Genomic DNA, 16,747 nt, shown 5'->3' with positions numbered 1-16,747 from the left:
TATGTATTAAGGCAAACATATACCGTTAGTGAAAAACAAAATGTATCAAAGTGCGAAGACCAATGAAAATTACTCAATTCAAAAAAATTTGTAATTCACTCACATCAGATTATAATCATGACATAAATTTTAATGTTTTAGATATATTCCCTTTTACGATTAAAATATATAAAACATATATAAATGCATAAATAAATATATATTCATATATATTATATACTATAATCATAAATACTTAGAGATACCGGGTAAATGTACCTAAAGTTTACTGCAAGTATTAAAATGCAGAAAACAGGCGGTTCTCTCTGTTTCGAGTAAACAATAACAAAGCCTTAGTTGCAAATGAGGTCAGAGATAGTTGCGCTGGAAGTTAGTGTAAGCATAAATTAAAACAAGCGTTACCATAAAAAGTTGATAAATGGCTTTCCACAGGCGGCCTGACAAAAAAGGGAACTGACGTCAGCCGAAGCGCTCGTGCTTCATTTTGCGCCCCAGCCGACATCTGGGCCGTTTTCAGCACGAGCGACTATGAAACAAAATCTGGAAATCAAACTGCAATATGCACATATACATGTAAATTGTTTCATAGATTTTCCACTTTAATATCCAATATAAAATGTAAAGTACATTTTTAAAGCGTAGATATTTATAATAAATTACGATGCAAAGTATATTTTAACATTTTTTTCACATAAAAGGTTTTTGGCAGATTAACTTATATGCCTTTTAGAATAATTAACCAGATCCTTTAGTTAATGAAATCTTAAAAACTTGTTTGGGAAACTGATAAAGAATCGATATTAACGTGTTGCGAAGCGTAAGGATACATTTTATTTAATTAAGCAATAAAGGGAGTTAATTATTATTTAGTTGGCGGAAAGGTTTAAAGTCATGATGATACAGATATATTTTAAATTTTATTGGATTAATTATATATCTATGTACATTTGTAAATTCTGGTCGAAATCGTTATTACGATTTAACAGGGCACGTTTATTATTATAAACGTGCCCTGTTAAATCTCTAAATAATCATTTCTGTATAATATTTTTATACTATCGTCTTGTATACATACCCAAAATTAACAATCTTACAGTTAAACGTTGATGTCTATTAAGATATTCAAGCTATACATTACGCTGAAGATGCGGAATATATTTATAGAACTAAAGCGTAAGCATACTATATTTTACACAAATTTAAATAGAGACATCTGATGCCAAAAATTGCTGCACTTCGATTCTGTGCTGAAAATCATAGAGTAAATTTAATGAATTTGTTTCAGTATAAAATTTAACACGAATACGAATTCGTGAGCGCTCGGTGGTCTAGCGGTTTAACGCATTGCTTTACTTCCTATGGTCGACAATTCCTCATACGGTGCAAACAATGTATTCATAAGTATGAGTGCCTGTATCGGATTGGGTGTTTTCATGTATATTAAGTATGTATTTACAAAAAATGTATGTGTTTGTATCATAGTTCATGTTGTCTAGTTCCCTTAACACAAGTTGTTCTTAACTTAGGACTAGCTAGCGCTGTAAGGATTATCTAGAGGCTCTATTCTAGGTCCTTTCTTATTTTTAGTTTACATAAACGATCTTCCTTATATGGTAGAAAAGATAGCTGACATAGTTCTGTTTGCTGATAATACTTCATTAATATTCAAAGTCAATCGACATATTGATGATATGGACGAAGTAAACGGTGGTCTCTCTTATGTTTTAAAATGGTTTACTGCTAATAATATGCTACTAAATGCAAATAAAACTAAATGTATCAAATTTAGTCTCCCCAATGTAAGGCCGATAGATTCAAAAATCGTATTGGACAATAAACCTATTAATTTTGTTGACGATACTGTATTTCTAGATATAACATTAGATTCCAAGTTGCAATGGGGTGCTCATATTACTAAATTGGCGAGTCGACTTAGTTCTGCCGCTTATGCGGTAAGAAGAATTAGACAATTAACAGACGTGGCAACGGCTAAACTTGTCTATTTTAGCTATTTCCATAGCATTATGTCGTATGGTATTTTGTTATGGGGCAAAGCAGCTGATATAAATACAATATTTACTTTACTTTCGCTCCATTTATAGTATGGGTTCCAGGGAGTCATTGCGAGAGTGTTTTAAGGAAATAATCAAATATCCTCACCATTGCTTCTCAATACATTTATGAAAATATCATCTGTGCCAGGAAGAATATAGACAGTTTCAAAAGAGTTAGTGATTGCACCAATAAAAGCTTACGTAACAATAACAAACTAATTTTACCTAAATGTCGTTTGGCTAAAGTTAGTAATTCGTTTTATGGCAATTGCGTAAGGTTTTATAATAAAATACCAGAGTCTGTTATAAATCTGCCAGAAAAAAGATTTAAATGTCAAATAAAACAGTTCTTTTGCAAAAAAAACTTACTACAAAATTGAAGAATTCGTTAACGATAATAATGTTTTTATAGAAAAACTTTATATCCATAGCACTGACAATATTATCTGATTACACTAATAATGAGTGCGTAGCGATTTCTATGTTGATTATCGCATTCCTCTTACTTGTTATACTGTAATTATTTATATAAAAAAGAATTTATTAAAAAGAGCAACACACAAGTTTCTTGCTCATTCTTCTTGTGATGAATCTGCATTCCGAATAAGTGGTAGAATCAAAATATGACTATTCAAAAGTGCTTGTAATGAGTTTATTTGAATAAAGATTATTTCTATTTCTATTTCTATCGTGCTTTGTATATAAGAATACATATTATTATTATAATAACTGACTATCCAAAAAAAAAAATACGAAGTTTGCGGCTATGCACTCTTTTAGGCAAAAACTAAATACTACTGGACTGATTTTTATAACTTAACTTATTATTACAGTAAATATATATATATATATATGGAGGAATCCTTACCTTAAGTATGCAATGCATTTATTATACATATAAGAATGTAAGACTGTAACATGTAAGAATAGTCAAGTCACCACTCTGTACCGCAGAAACAATTCTGATGAATATTTTGTATAAATATGGATAATACATGGTTCTCTTTCTGATGACAGACAAGTTACTCAGTGTTACTGGACTTTTTTTTTGTATATAGTAATTACCTATTCTATAACTATGATTAAAATCTTTGGAATTTAATAAGTAAATAACACATTTTAACCACTGCTTTACAACAAAATAAATACTTAACTAAAGCCAAATATACTATATATTAACAGCACACTAAACATGACAAAGAATGCAATAAATATTAGCAGAGATGCAATACTAGATGTTGCGGAATGTAATACAGAAGGCAACAACGTTAATAAAACCGCAATACGCTACCATTAGAGGCGACTGAGTCTACAGACGGAATGTTAAGCCCCCTCAGACGCGCAATAAAGAGACATGTGCACCACCACACATAAAGTCGTGCAACTACCTCTAGTTGGCTCACTATACTTCACCAAACTTTCCTTGTATCATATTAAACAACATATCCCATAAGTTTAATTTGATTGAAACTCCCTCTGATGACAATAGTCTATTCGACAGTCCATTTCCATAAAGGATTACATAAACGTTTAATTTCCCGTGTAGGCATAGGCAGAACCCACAAACTATCTGTGTACCGAAAGTTGAGTAATCCACAAACGTTCCCTTTAATTGGTTTACCACAGACCTCTATTAACGAAATAAGATGGGAAATCAGAGTATTAGCATAACAGTGAATTCAATTAGGGTTCACAAAGAGGATTACAACTTTTACAATGAACGAAAAGTTAACGCTAGGCCCCGATTCGAACTAACGTGGAATAATCAAAATTTGAATGAATATGATTATTAAGTTAAAATTAGATTCGTTTCCGACCGCAATCATCCTTGAAAGCTCAATTTAAAGGACTTGTGTAGTTTCTGTAATGATTATATTTCGTCTCGCAATCATCACGTGTACCTACAATTACAAAGGAGCGTGATCTACAGGGCAGGGATATTGAGTGGTAATTCTCTAAAGACCGAGATATCCGGCACTGTAGACGATATTTACGTAAATTATAAACATGAACACTGAGCAATACATTATAGAGTATGACAGCTGAACGTGCGAATGCACCTCGATAATGGTCAATTGTTAGTACTAACGCTACTCTATGCTATACAAATTATATGCCGTGAAGTATATATGTTAATAATATTATACTCTTATTAATCTGTTCTAATTAAATGTAAGATTATTTCTTGCGTGCATGTTATGTTAATATTATATGGCTAGTTAGGACAACTGACATACCATCGTATACAAACTAAGCATATATACCTATAATATTAGACCATAGATATTATTATCTATAGGAACAGTATTGTCTATAGGAAGTTTTCAATGAAACTGTATTTTCTGTCATTCTTCGAATCTTCGTAATTATGCGAAGACTTATGTTTTATGTAATTGATTCTAATTCCTAGAGACTTTCTTAATAATAATCCTTTTACAGCAATCATTTATCCATTTTAAAATAATTTTTGATAACATGGTCTGTTTCATTGTGACTAATTAACGAAAAGCGCGCGCTCGTTAGGCTCGTTAGGGTGTTTGTGGTGCACTTCCGTTGTCCATTAGACGTCTAAAAATACCGGTATCATAACGCCATAAATCGGAACAGACATCGAACAGAAATCGCTAGAGCTGCATCGACGTATCGTGATGAACTACATTTTTAACTGCCCCAGTCTCACTTATTTATCGTTGACACTGACAATATTTTAACAGAAAACCTAAGTTAAGATTATATACCTTAAAAACGATTTCAATTTTACCCTTTCCCTTTGAACAGAAAAGTTAATCAGAAAAACGTTTCAGAAAACTTGTCTATAAATTTTTACAACAGAAAACTTCGTACAAAAAAGCTTTTGTGGGGTTTGTCCTATTAAAAACCTTAATAGGTGCCGGTCGTTTTTATTTATAGATTATGTCCATAGTAAACACTTCTATTTTTAGCAGCAATATATACAAAATAATACTGTATTCAAGCCACACAAAGACAAATTTCAATCGCATCATATCAAATTGAAAATTCAATTATATTTGAAAATCTCCTTTTGAGGTCAGTCATTGATCACGCCACACAGCACTAATATCTTCAATACTTGTTATTCTTAGCAATATAATCGCAGCAACACAACTTGTTTGATAACACTGTATTGGCGATTTGCCATAGTGAATTGCAAACATTCCTTCTACTTTAATGCAAATTGCGCTATATCTAACACTAAAAGCATTTAGGTCGTAACTAGTGACGTCACGTAGCGTATAGTGAAAGCTAATAGAAGCGAACAATGCGTGTCGCTTGCGCAACTCAAGCGATCGTTGTAGAACAATGGCGGTTTAATAGAGTCATTCGTTAGTTCATTGCTTATTCATTCACGCCCCCAACACCTCTGCAAGCGACTCGACGCCACCGTCGCGATTGATGTCCTCGTGAGTAACTCTAACGCACTAGTCGTAGAAAGTTTAGTACCATTAAGTAGCGTTTTGAAATTCTTACAAATAATGCTACAAATCTAACCAAATATGAGCACTTCATAATAATTTATGCCTTAATTTCTTCTTTGTAACAATTTAAATTGCTAGTTGCGATAACTGAACTACTACTTGCAATATTAGTTAGCTTAAAACTGCATAGTGTTAAATTGTTCATAGATAATCGAAAAATGCTGTCAAATACATTATATTTAAAAATTTAATTTGTTATAAACTGCGGAACATAAACTTAATCAGTTTATAATTATAGTGACTAGCAAACATTCTTTTTTCAAGCCATTATTAGTGGATAAGAAAAGATACTACAATTTCATTAAACATTAATGCCCTATACAAATTTCAACTAATAAAACAAATGCAAGTATGTCTCTAGTATAAATCTACAAACCAAAGATTGTGTGATCGCAATCAGCATTAGGTCTAAGTATCCAAACACGATCAAACGTTATCCCAAATGCAATGTGTCGAGACAGTTCATTCATAGCGCGCATGATAAATGAGGAAGACTCTGGCTGTAGCACATTCATTATTGCCTTGCCTTGCCTCACTGTACACATAACGTTATCAAAAACTTGTTACCACTGCTAACCCGCCGGTGGAACGATCGTATGGTCCCGGACGCCACCTCAGGGACTTGTTTCAGATGCCATTTCTCGTTGGCAAACAGCAAAACAGCTTATAATTTATCTTGACCGTGTCTTTGTTGTCTTTATTTATGGTATATACTTAAGTAATCTAATAATAGTAATACTTATCCACATTAAAATTATACTCACGTATAAACAATAGAAGACTATTTCTTTGTAGATTTAATTAAATTAAATATGAAGTTTAAATGTTTAAAAATGAAGTCGACATAATTCATATATGAATTATTTGAAGTTAATATTTCTTATCAAACGAGATGACTGCGAACAGGGATGAATGGAAAAAAAAAATATTATCGCCGACCCGAAATGAATGGGATAAGGAAGAAGCTAATGATTTCTTATGAAATCACGATTGCTAAATGAAACCATGAACTGATCATTCTATGACACTCGCAAGGAACGATCGAGATAGGTCGAGTTAGAATTAGAGCTTGGTCAGACGCATTGGGAAATATACATGTTGAAAAAAGACTAGCAATTTCTACACCAAAGAGGTACTTATAAATGTGGGTATATATATCAATATTTGGGATTCTATCTCACTAAATTTTAAGCATTACTTTACTGACATGAAAAGAAAAATTATTGAATTCTTACAAACTTTTTTGATTTCTTTTAATCAAATGTAGCAGTATAGACATTAAATATATCATTCATATATCCTTAAAAGATTTTCCGCGATGCGACGTTTCGTAGTAAAAATACATTGTGTACATATGTGTATTCTTTTCAATCGAAAGATATTATAAGAGTAAGTAAACAAAGTACACACATATAGGTATATAAATCAAAAACTCAACATTAAATCATTATTCTAGTATGACAAAATCCACCTTTTATAAGGTAGAGATTCAGAGGTGCAGAAATTATCACGATTTTTTGGTTATCAAATAAATAGGTACATAAGAAAAACATACATAAACATTTTTCACTAACAAATTAATTTTGTAACGTGACATAGAAAACCTTTATTTTATATAGACAAAATATATTTTTAATGGACATCATATTCTTTATATCTTGATAATGCGACGTAATTATTATTATTAATATATAAAATAGTGGCGTAATAATAAAATACATTCCAATTAAAAATACATCAACTGAAACTTATTTTATAATTCAAGAGGAAGGTTTAAAGTTTAGTATCTACACAGATTTCAGTGCAAAGATAGATATGTTGCTAGTATTACTTACTATAAACTGTAGTTTTTTTATCTTTAGTAGATAAAGATTATACAACATTTTCTCCTACCTGGTCTCTTTGCATGAAATTAACAAAATGCGACAAGTCATGCACGATAACATTTCTACAGAACAGTTAACAATCGTTCAATTTGTAGAGCCAGAGGCTCAGAACCTGTACAATAGTGGTGCACGCGACAATTCCGAGTAGATATTCTCATGAGTAGAATAACGTACAACAATCAAGATGTCATTTTTCAACTACCCACGCCGTGAACAACGAAGCGAGTGAACAGTAAGAAATATGGTCAACAACGGCAACGCGCACACTACTGTAGTTCAGATCACATAAAAGCGTGTAGTGTACAAATGCATATTTATGTACATACCCAAGAAACACAATAGTTTCTAAAATATAACATCCACTTAAATTTCTTTGTGTAGATGTTAGATATGGATAGAATCTTTTTGCACTGTATAGCAAGTTGACAAAGAACAAAACATTGTTTCATCTCTTTCAGTTGGCACAAAAAAAAACAAAATATTATTGATACAATTTATCAAATAAAACATTGGATAATACCGATGTGCTTTAATCTTAAGTAAACGGTAATTTATGCCTGCAGACAAACCCCAATAGGAGAGTTTGCAGAACAATGAAGCTCTGTGTATTAATTGGATCTTAGTTTGAAGTTAATGTATATTTTAGATATACATATTTTAATACATAGATGTGATAACTTTTATATTACATTAATAACTCATGGTCAATTTTAAAGTATAATATTATTAAATATATTCTTTATTGCACTTTTAAATAGAGTTCTAAACTTAAACATATACAGAGTGAGCATATATAATAATAATAAATATTAATATATTATACTTTAATATACATATATTAAAGTATAATATATTAATATTTAATGATTGTAATATACAAAGATTAGGTCTCTAAGAACCGACCACTGTTTTGTAATTAAAATATAAATTAGTGAGTATTACACTGAAAATTCATCGAGGTAAACTATGTGGATTGTTACTCCTACGCGTGTGCAAGTATCAAAATGCATGTACATGGTATGGACTGTTCTGCAACGCTCATTACAATTCACCAAAGTCAATGGACAATTTATCGACTATAGGATGAAAACTTGTAGCATGAAATAATAGTGATTATTGACACGAACCACCGCTCCAGGCATACTTACATTCGTTTGGAAAGATCACAGCGTCCACTAAGTCGAAAATTTCACATTCATAACTGGGCAAGCCCTTGAGCAAGAACAGAGGCAGTTACGGATTCCTTTACAAGTTGTAAAAGTTGAAATACGAGATAATGTACAAAATATGTGGAGAATTTCTCTTTCATTATACTATCCTGCATAATTATATTTAAACAAAAATATATACGTATGTAGAAATACACAATACTAAAAACCACAGGAATATTTTAACAAATAACAAAAAACATAACAAAGTATAAGAAAAAAAACTTCTACACTGCTTTCGATGTACTCTCATCTGGTAAGTGGGAACAAATAAGAGTCAAAGGCAAACCAATCCTTTTAGGGGCAACTATTTCTATCGAGTGGCATCTTTTGTTGTTATACAATGGCGCATCGATCGCAGTAGATTGTGCGGAAACGTTCAGGAACCGCTAACGAATGCTGCGACCGGGGGCTAATTGAAGTTATTGCAGCCGTTGACTCTAATCCCGTTGTACGTTTGTTAAAGATAGTCTGCGTTCTTGAACGAAAATACTCGACTAGATTCTATGTTTTTGTATATTAAAACGACTAACGTAATTGTTTCACGAAATAATTTTTATACTTAATAAATATAAAAGTCTGACCAAACATAAATGAAATGCACAGCCAAAATAAAAAATAATTTCAATGTGTTCATGTTACAGCGTGTTATAGTTGTATATTGCTATGGTAAATATAGCGTAAATGACCACAACATTTACGAATAAATAATAATAATTCTCTTCCCTCGTTTATCAACTGGTCAATTTACATGAAAATAGCCGTGATTTCGCATGTTTTTTTTTTATAAAATGTATATTCTAGTAGTTAGTCTATGTTTGACCTCATTATATAAAATTTCATTATAACTATCAACCATTTAGTTCTGAAAATGTAACAAGCAAAAAGACAGATATATAAACACGTTATATCTGTAAAAACAGTATGTAATGTATGATATACACATATTGTGAACAATTATAAATATTGTTTTGTCTGTTGCGTACACAGATACTTAATAACTTCTAAAATATATATTGTATCTAGCTGACCCGGCAAACAGTTTTTTTGCCGTAGAAATTAATGGATTAGCGATCGCCAGGAGTAAAAAGCTATTTCAATGCTAATATCGCTTCTAAAAAATAGGGATAATAGAAGGGAGGAAACTTAATGTTGTATATATTTTCAATGCCGAAATATAAAATGAAACATACAAAATTGTTTAAATAAATTGTGGTGGACAGCCATTACAAAACACATTGGTTAGGTGCACATTCTAATGTCAGACCGACTACATACATACAAAAATTAATAATATATGTTCAAGCCTCGTTTTTCGGAGGAGTTTTTTTAAACACACTGTAAGACGAGAATTTTGTATATTACATAATAACAACTTACCTGTTAAATGGTTTCCAGTAAACTCGAAATCGTCGTCTTGGTCCCAGTGCTTCAGCGAAAGATTTCCAAGCGGCGTAGCATTGGCAAACTCCAAATTGGCGAAATGCCAGTCAAGAATTTGTCTATCGCGAACCGATAAGTATACGGAACTGAAAAAAACCATCTCTTAAATAAATTCGAATATTCCTCTGGACTCGTATAAGTACACAGATCGGATAGCATTATGGAGGTTCTATTATTTCCTAAAACTATCATATACAGTGATTTTGTAGATAGTATGTTGCTTCACAACATAATTATGTAAACAACTCGTTTATACAAACACATAAATACATATACTTCAGTATACGTAAAGCATTCCAGGCATTCTAATAATGTCTTATTAAAACAAGTCGAGTAAATAAACATACAATGGTCATTATGTTGAATTGTCAGTCATGTCCATTGTCACAGTATGTCCAGATTTGTAACCAAGGAAGATAATTAATTGCCAGAAGCAATACTATGCCAATAGTGCTATTCGTATGCCGTATAATGCGTAACGAAACGTTTTTATTTTTACAAATAAAAAACTAACAAAGTTTATTTTTTTTCGGATTGTGTACCGAGGTTGACTTTATACAAATTAGTCTACGTGCGTGGTACCTCTGTTTCACCTATTTCAGTAGAGAGCTGCGTTATACATATATTGTTTCGACTGAAGGGTGTGTTACGGCTGCAAATTTTTAAATATTCTTTGTTTCGCAAACAAAGTCTAATGGCAAACAAAATCATCAAAACTGTCTGATGGTAATCTGTAACCGTTGCTTATATACATGAACAGCATTAGGAACATTATGATATCATGTTTTTTGTTATATTCAGTATACATATTAATTGATGTAATTGTTTTTCTTTCTATGATAGGAATAATAAAGAGCTCTTTCATTTCATTTCATGTGACACCGGCGATACCAGTAAAACGTTAAGGTTCTAAGGGATTAATATAGCACAACTCTTATCGTGATTCGTGGATCTTATGGCGTTAAATTTTAGTACCTTGGCGGATTGGATTCCAATTGCGTCAATTTATCCTCAATACTGGCATTTTGAGCAATTAACGAGTCATATTCATTGCATAACTGATTCATTTCTCTGTTCAGGCGACGTAAATTAAACTCTTGCAAGATGCTTGCATCTCCTGTCGCACCCTTCTCCCTCTCTACTAGAAGAGCATCTTTTTCAACCTTCATTGATTTCAATAGCTCCTGAACATCAGTCATCCTATTGATACAAATAAAATATTAAATTTTAGGTTCCTGTTAATCAAGTTACAATTTCATAAATAGCAGGATCAATGGGAATAGTAATGCATGTTACTAAATATTTTTAGGAAACCTAAATCCATGAATATCAGTCTCCACCGCACCTCTTGCAACGTTTATGTAAAATTATTCATGTATTGGTTAAAGTATTGTAGTAACAGTCATTTTTATTATTTATATATCTTGCATGCAAATAAAATCTTCTTTAAGTCACATTCCACAGGAATTAACTTTGAGATGTAATGAGAAAAGAATCATCAAAATCACTCTTAACAATGGTATGACTTTATTATGGCCAATGATTCTAGCATTATAAAGGCATTAGCCTTAGATTAATTAATGCAACTAATTGTGTCATTATCAGTTGTTTTAAATAATACGTATATACATTATATGCATTATAAAGAGATAAGTAGCACATTTATTACAAAATTCATAATACTTACTTATTTATATTTGTTTTAAGTTTTTCTTGTAAAGTTATCACAGCTTTTAGGTGTTGTATCTAAAATATAAGAAATTAAATAAGTTATTTACATTATCTAAAACAAAATAATATTCCTAACAGACATTCATAAATGATACAAAAAATGTGAACATATAAGAATTATATATAGAACTAGCCAACTGCACCTGCTTTGCACGGGTGTACATGTATTATACATATATATACATTATACATATATATATATACATATATATATATATACATTTCCTCTTGAGTCTATTGCTAAAACCTGCATTAAAATTTGTTGCGTAGTTTAAAAGATCTAAAGGACCGACAGCGGAAGTGACTTCATTTTGTACTTTGCAAAGATGTGGGTACACATAACAAGTATATACTGCTTTAAGTAAGTTTTAAGTATAGTATATTATCTATAGGTACATCATAAACTAAGGAAATAAAGTTAGTCATGACTTTGATCTATGGTCATTTCGTATTTACTTCTGTAAAGTAAAAATATTACATGTTTTTTTTTTTATAAACACAGGGGACAAACTTTTAATAAGGAATAAGCTCTTTTCTTGAAGGTCTCAATATCGTATCAGTTCGGAAATACCATTGCTGGAAGGTGATTCCACAATGTGGTTGTGCGAGGCAAAAAGTTTCTAGAAAACCGTACTGTGGAAGACCGCCATTCATCCAGATGATCAGGATGGTATTTCAGTTTCTGGCGGGTGGTACGGTGGTGAAACTCAGCAGCTGGTATTAATCCGCACAGTTCCTCAGAACACTCCCCGTGATATATGCGGTAGAAAATGCACAGAGATGCAATATCTCGCCGCAAAGCCAATGGGTCGAGTCTGTCACATAGACGTTGATTACCAATGATTCTGGCTGCTCGGTTCTGAATGCGGTCAAATGGAAGTAGCTGGTATTGTGGTGCTCCCGCCCAGAGATGAGAACAGTATTCCATATGCGGCCGGATCTGCGCCTTGTATAATTGCAAGCGATGGGCCGCCGTAAAATACCGTCTACTGAGCACACCAAGCTTTTTTGAGGCTATTTTAGCCTTGTCCTCCAAATGACCGCAAAACTGAACGTCACTGGATATATCAACGCCAAGGACCGTGAGATTTGGCTTCACATCAAGGAGAGTGTCTTGAGGAGATACGATAAATGGAATCTTTTTAGCGATAAACGCGCAAACTTGTGTCTTCTTGGAGTTGAATTGAACACAATTTTCCAGACCCCAAACCGAAACTTGAAGGTGTGAAGTTTCGATTTCCAACACAAGTTTGTTCCGGTACTCTATAACTATTGCCTGCGAAATGGCCGCTGTACAAGGCATCTCCGGTACTGTCATCCGCATAGCAAAGAATGTTGTTGACTTGAAACATGTCATTGATATGCAGAAGGAACAGAGTCGGAGATAGCACACAGCCTTGTGGAACACCAGCTTTCACAGAGTGTGGGTCGGAGCAAGCACCATCGACAACGATCTTGATGCTCCGATCAGCGACAAATCTGGCGATCCATTTGCATAACTTCGCAGGCAACCCAAAGGATGGTAGCTTTGAAAGAAGAGCCTTGTGCCAAACCCGATCAAAGGCCTTCGCAATATCCAGACTAACAGATAGGGCCTCCCCCTTACTCTCAATAGCCTCTGCCCATCGATGTGTCAAATACGCTAGAAAATCACCAGCCGACCGACACTGGCGAAAGCCATACTGACGATCAGAAATCAACTGGTTCACTTCTTGGTATCGTAGGAGTTGACGGTTGACAATCAACTCCATGATCTTTGAGAATAAGGAGGTGATGGCTATGGGCCTATATATATATAGCTGGATCTGAGCGATCTCCCTTCTTAGGGATCGGGTGAACCAAAGCCGTTTTCCAAAGTTTCGGGACTACACTTGTAGAGTAGCAGTACCGGAAAAGACGCGTTAGTACCGGAGCCAACTAAGGTGCACATGTCCTGAGCACAATAGCAGGAATACCGTCAAGCCCACTCGACTTGTGGATATCTAGGGAAAAAAGAGACTTACGTACCAGCTTTTGGGTAAATTTTTCCTCTGGCATAAAAGTCTCACACCGCGAGATGACCGGCGGTGATTGCTCCTTATCATCCAGTGTCGAATTGGATGCAAAAAGAGACCCAAGGAGATCGGCCTTCTCTTTAGCATGTTGGGCCAACGAGTTATCCTCTCTGCGCAGTGGTGGAAAAGATGGCTGACAGAAATTTCCCTGAGCAGCTTTGGCAAGAGACCAAAAAGATCCAGATGGAAGACTGTTCAGTCTCTTACCAATTCTACTGATGTGCTCCGACTTTGCTGTGGTTTTGCTCTTTTGAAGGACCTGAAAGCGAAGTTATACTTCCTTTTATGGGCACTGGTATCTGGATCACTCGACTTCACAGCTGCAATCCAGGCACGGAAGCATTCCAGCTTATGGCGAGACGCCGATCTACAGGATCCGCCATACCAGGATTGAGATCTACCACCGACAGGTACCAGGGAATTTGGAATAAACATCTCCATTCGCTGAAGTACTACATCGGTGACAGATTCAGCTATTGCATCAGGATCGTCCAGTGCGAAGCAAACTCGCCCCCATGGGTAAGATGCAAAAAAAACTTCGCATCTCATCCCAATCTGCCGACTTAAAATGCCAAACACGACGTCGTCCAATAGATCGCGGCAAAGAAGGACGCGTGAGAGGCACTTCGCTCCGTATCAGACAATGATCAGAGGATCCCAGTGGGGCTTCCACAGAGATCTGATATCCGTCCGGATGAGAAGTCAGCAGAAGATCCAACAATGAAGATATATGGTCAACAACATCAGGAATTCGCGTAAGCGAGGATACCAGCTGCGTCAAACCATCCGTCCGGAACCATGCGAAACGCGATATCGCTTAACGCCGGTTTTCTGCCGAGGTGTGGTACTTCCCGGTTCGAGCGGCCCAATCGAGGTGAACAACCACGTGTGGTCGTACAGCTTGCTCTACCACTTACAAACTATGTATTTAAACTTATTGACTAACCTGTTTATGTTTAACATTCTTCTGTTGAAGTTTGATTACCCATTCTAATGCCTGACCCAAAGAGACGGGAGTATCATTATAATAATTGAAGTCAACTTGGTGGGATAGATAAGACGTAGCATCAAGAAGACGGTTAAATTCACGTTCCACCTACAAAAAATATTACTATTAAAAATATCGTCTGTGAAGTTGAAAATCGTAGGTACATTCCAGCCCATGCTGAACTTTGTTTGATAAAAAGAATTATGAATTTAGACTTTGAAGAGAATAAATTTACATAAGGCATTCATAATGAATTTTATTGTGATAATTCGGGCACCCTTGATCTTATATATCATATTCTCCATATATATATATATATATATATATATTACTATTATATTAGAATGGAAACAACATTCTAATATTCACAGCACTTTTATTATAATCAATTAGTAAATTTAACAAAATTATAATTACTAATTTTGACTATACCATTTCATCTTTGTGTTTAGGTACTTGATTGCCAGTAGCTTCATATAGTGGACACTTCTGTTTGATCTTATGCAATTCCATATTCATCTGCACAGATAGTGTGGTTACCGGATTTCCTCCTAATCCTGTTACCACCATAGCTCCTGTAAAATATTTTATTGTATTAAATATTTGTCCCAGTATTAAAATACTGGATCCTACTGGAACTAATTTATTAATGCCCAATGTTAACAATTATCCACAGACATCAAAACATATTGTGGATATGCTTACAAAAGTGTATACACTATGCTTGTCTATTATTATTCTGTCCTTTTGGGGGTCATAATAGTATGACTTATACACCTATTATTGAATGATGTTGTTAATATGGTATTAAAGGGATAATACGTAATATTATTTATCTATTATCATATATAGTATTATGTATTATTAAAATAAATATAAAAGAAAGTAAGTAATTATTACCTCTAGCATAAAGTTACAGATAAAATTACTGAAGTAGTTATTTAGGTATTCAGCAGATGTTTCCTTTGTTGGTTATAGACTTTATTTTTACATAATTAGTACATTAAAAAAACATAAATAAAGTTACCTAAATCTGCTACATAGGGTCCCTTTCGATATGTGACAACTCTTCCACCAACCCTATCTCTACCCTCTAAAATAACAACCTCACATCCAAATGACATTAGTTGTCGAGCTGCAGCTAGACCTGATACACCTAAAACATATAATAACAAAATTAGTGCTCTTTATTTTTTGTTAATAAAAATAATTGTAAAATACTCATATATATTTTTAGATTGTAAATGTTAGTTATACTGTAAAATTTATACTTCTATGCATAGATACACTAAATAAAAATACCACTATTAGAAGAACATATATTAAACATATAATTCTTCTTCTGCTCATAAAAGAGACATTTTAAAAAAATGAAATAATAATTTGCACTTTTTAAAATATGTATGTTGATTTAAGAAAAGAACATTCTTCTTGTTTACTTCAAAATCAATACACAATTAATAACTATAATTACCTGCTCCAATAATTATCACTTTCGGTCTCTGTTTTCCTTTAGGTGGATTTGGTATAGGTGTTATGCGTTCATAAATTCCATAGTTAATAAATCCATGTCTCTCTAAAAATGCATGACATCTCATAACTAAAGCAGGATCCCCATTATAAGGAGGCTGGAATATACATAATAATGATCACATATTAAAATTAAAAAAGGCCTCTATATTTTAACAGAATATTCTTAAGTATGTGTTATAAATTGGATTTTAAATAATGCTTTCTTTGTAGACAGGAATAAGTTTATATTTATACAACTCCATATGATAAGTATTATAATGGTTAACTGTTCAATCTGCACAACACAAATAACAATAAACTAGAAATTTATTAAGAATATTATGAAGGAAAAGTTTTACTAAAATTCTCACATG

The 16,747-nt window shown here is 33.3% G+C and overlaps 1 protein-coding gene across 1 annotated transcript in view; it reads right to left on the bottom strand.

The window, feature by feature from the left end:
* LOC131850979 (lysine-specific histone demethylase 1A) overlaps positions 1 to 16,747 on the bottom strand; it is a 326,513-nt gene that overhangs the window by 307,763 nt on the left and 2,003 nt on the right. Inside the window, exons 4-10 of the mRNA XM_059201397.1 lie at positions 16,336 to 16,489; positions 15,889 to 16,017; positions 15,294 to 15,436; positions 14,820 to 14,969; positions 11,776 to 11,834; positions 11,064 to 11,288; positions 10,026 to 10,174 (exon numbers count right to left, since the gene is read on the bottom strand). Of these exons, the coding sequence (XP_059057380.1) occupies positions 10,026 to 10,174; positions 11,064 to 11,288; positions 11,776 to 11,834; positions 14,820 to 14,969; positions 15,294 to 15,436; positions 15,889 to 16,017; positions 16,336 to 16,489 (1,009 nt within the window). The remainder of the gene's footprint in view (positions 1 to 10,025; positions 10,175 to 11,063; positions 11,289 to 11,775; positions 11,835 to 14,819; positions 14,970 to 15,293; positions 15,437 to 15,888; positions 16,018 to 16,335; positions 16,490 to 16,747) is intronic.

Source organism: Achroia grisella, unplaced genomic scaffold (assembly GCF_030625045.1).
Source record: "Achroia grisella isolate CSIRO2021 unplaced genomic scaffold, CSIRO_AGI_Agris_v1 utg780, whole genome shotgun sequence".
In the NCBI taxonomy this organism is placed as follows: domain Eukaryota; kingdom Metazoa; phylum Arthropoda; class Insecta; order Lepidoptera; family Pyralidae; genus Achroia; species Achroia grisella.
Note: the sequence above shows the minus strand (reverse complement) of the source record. Positions and strands in the feature narration are given on the sequence as shown.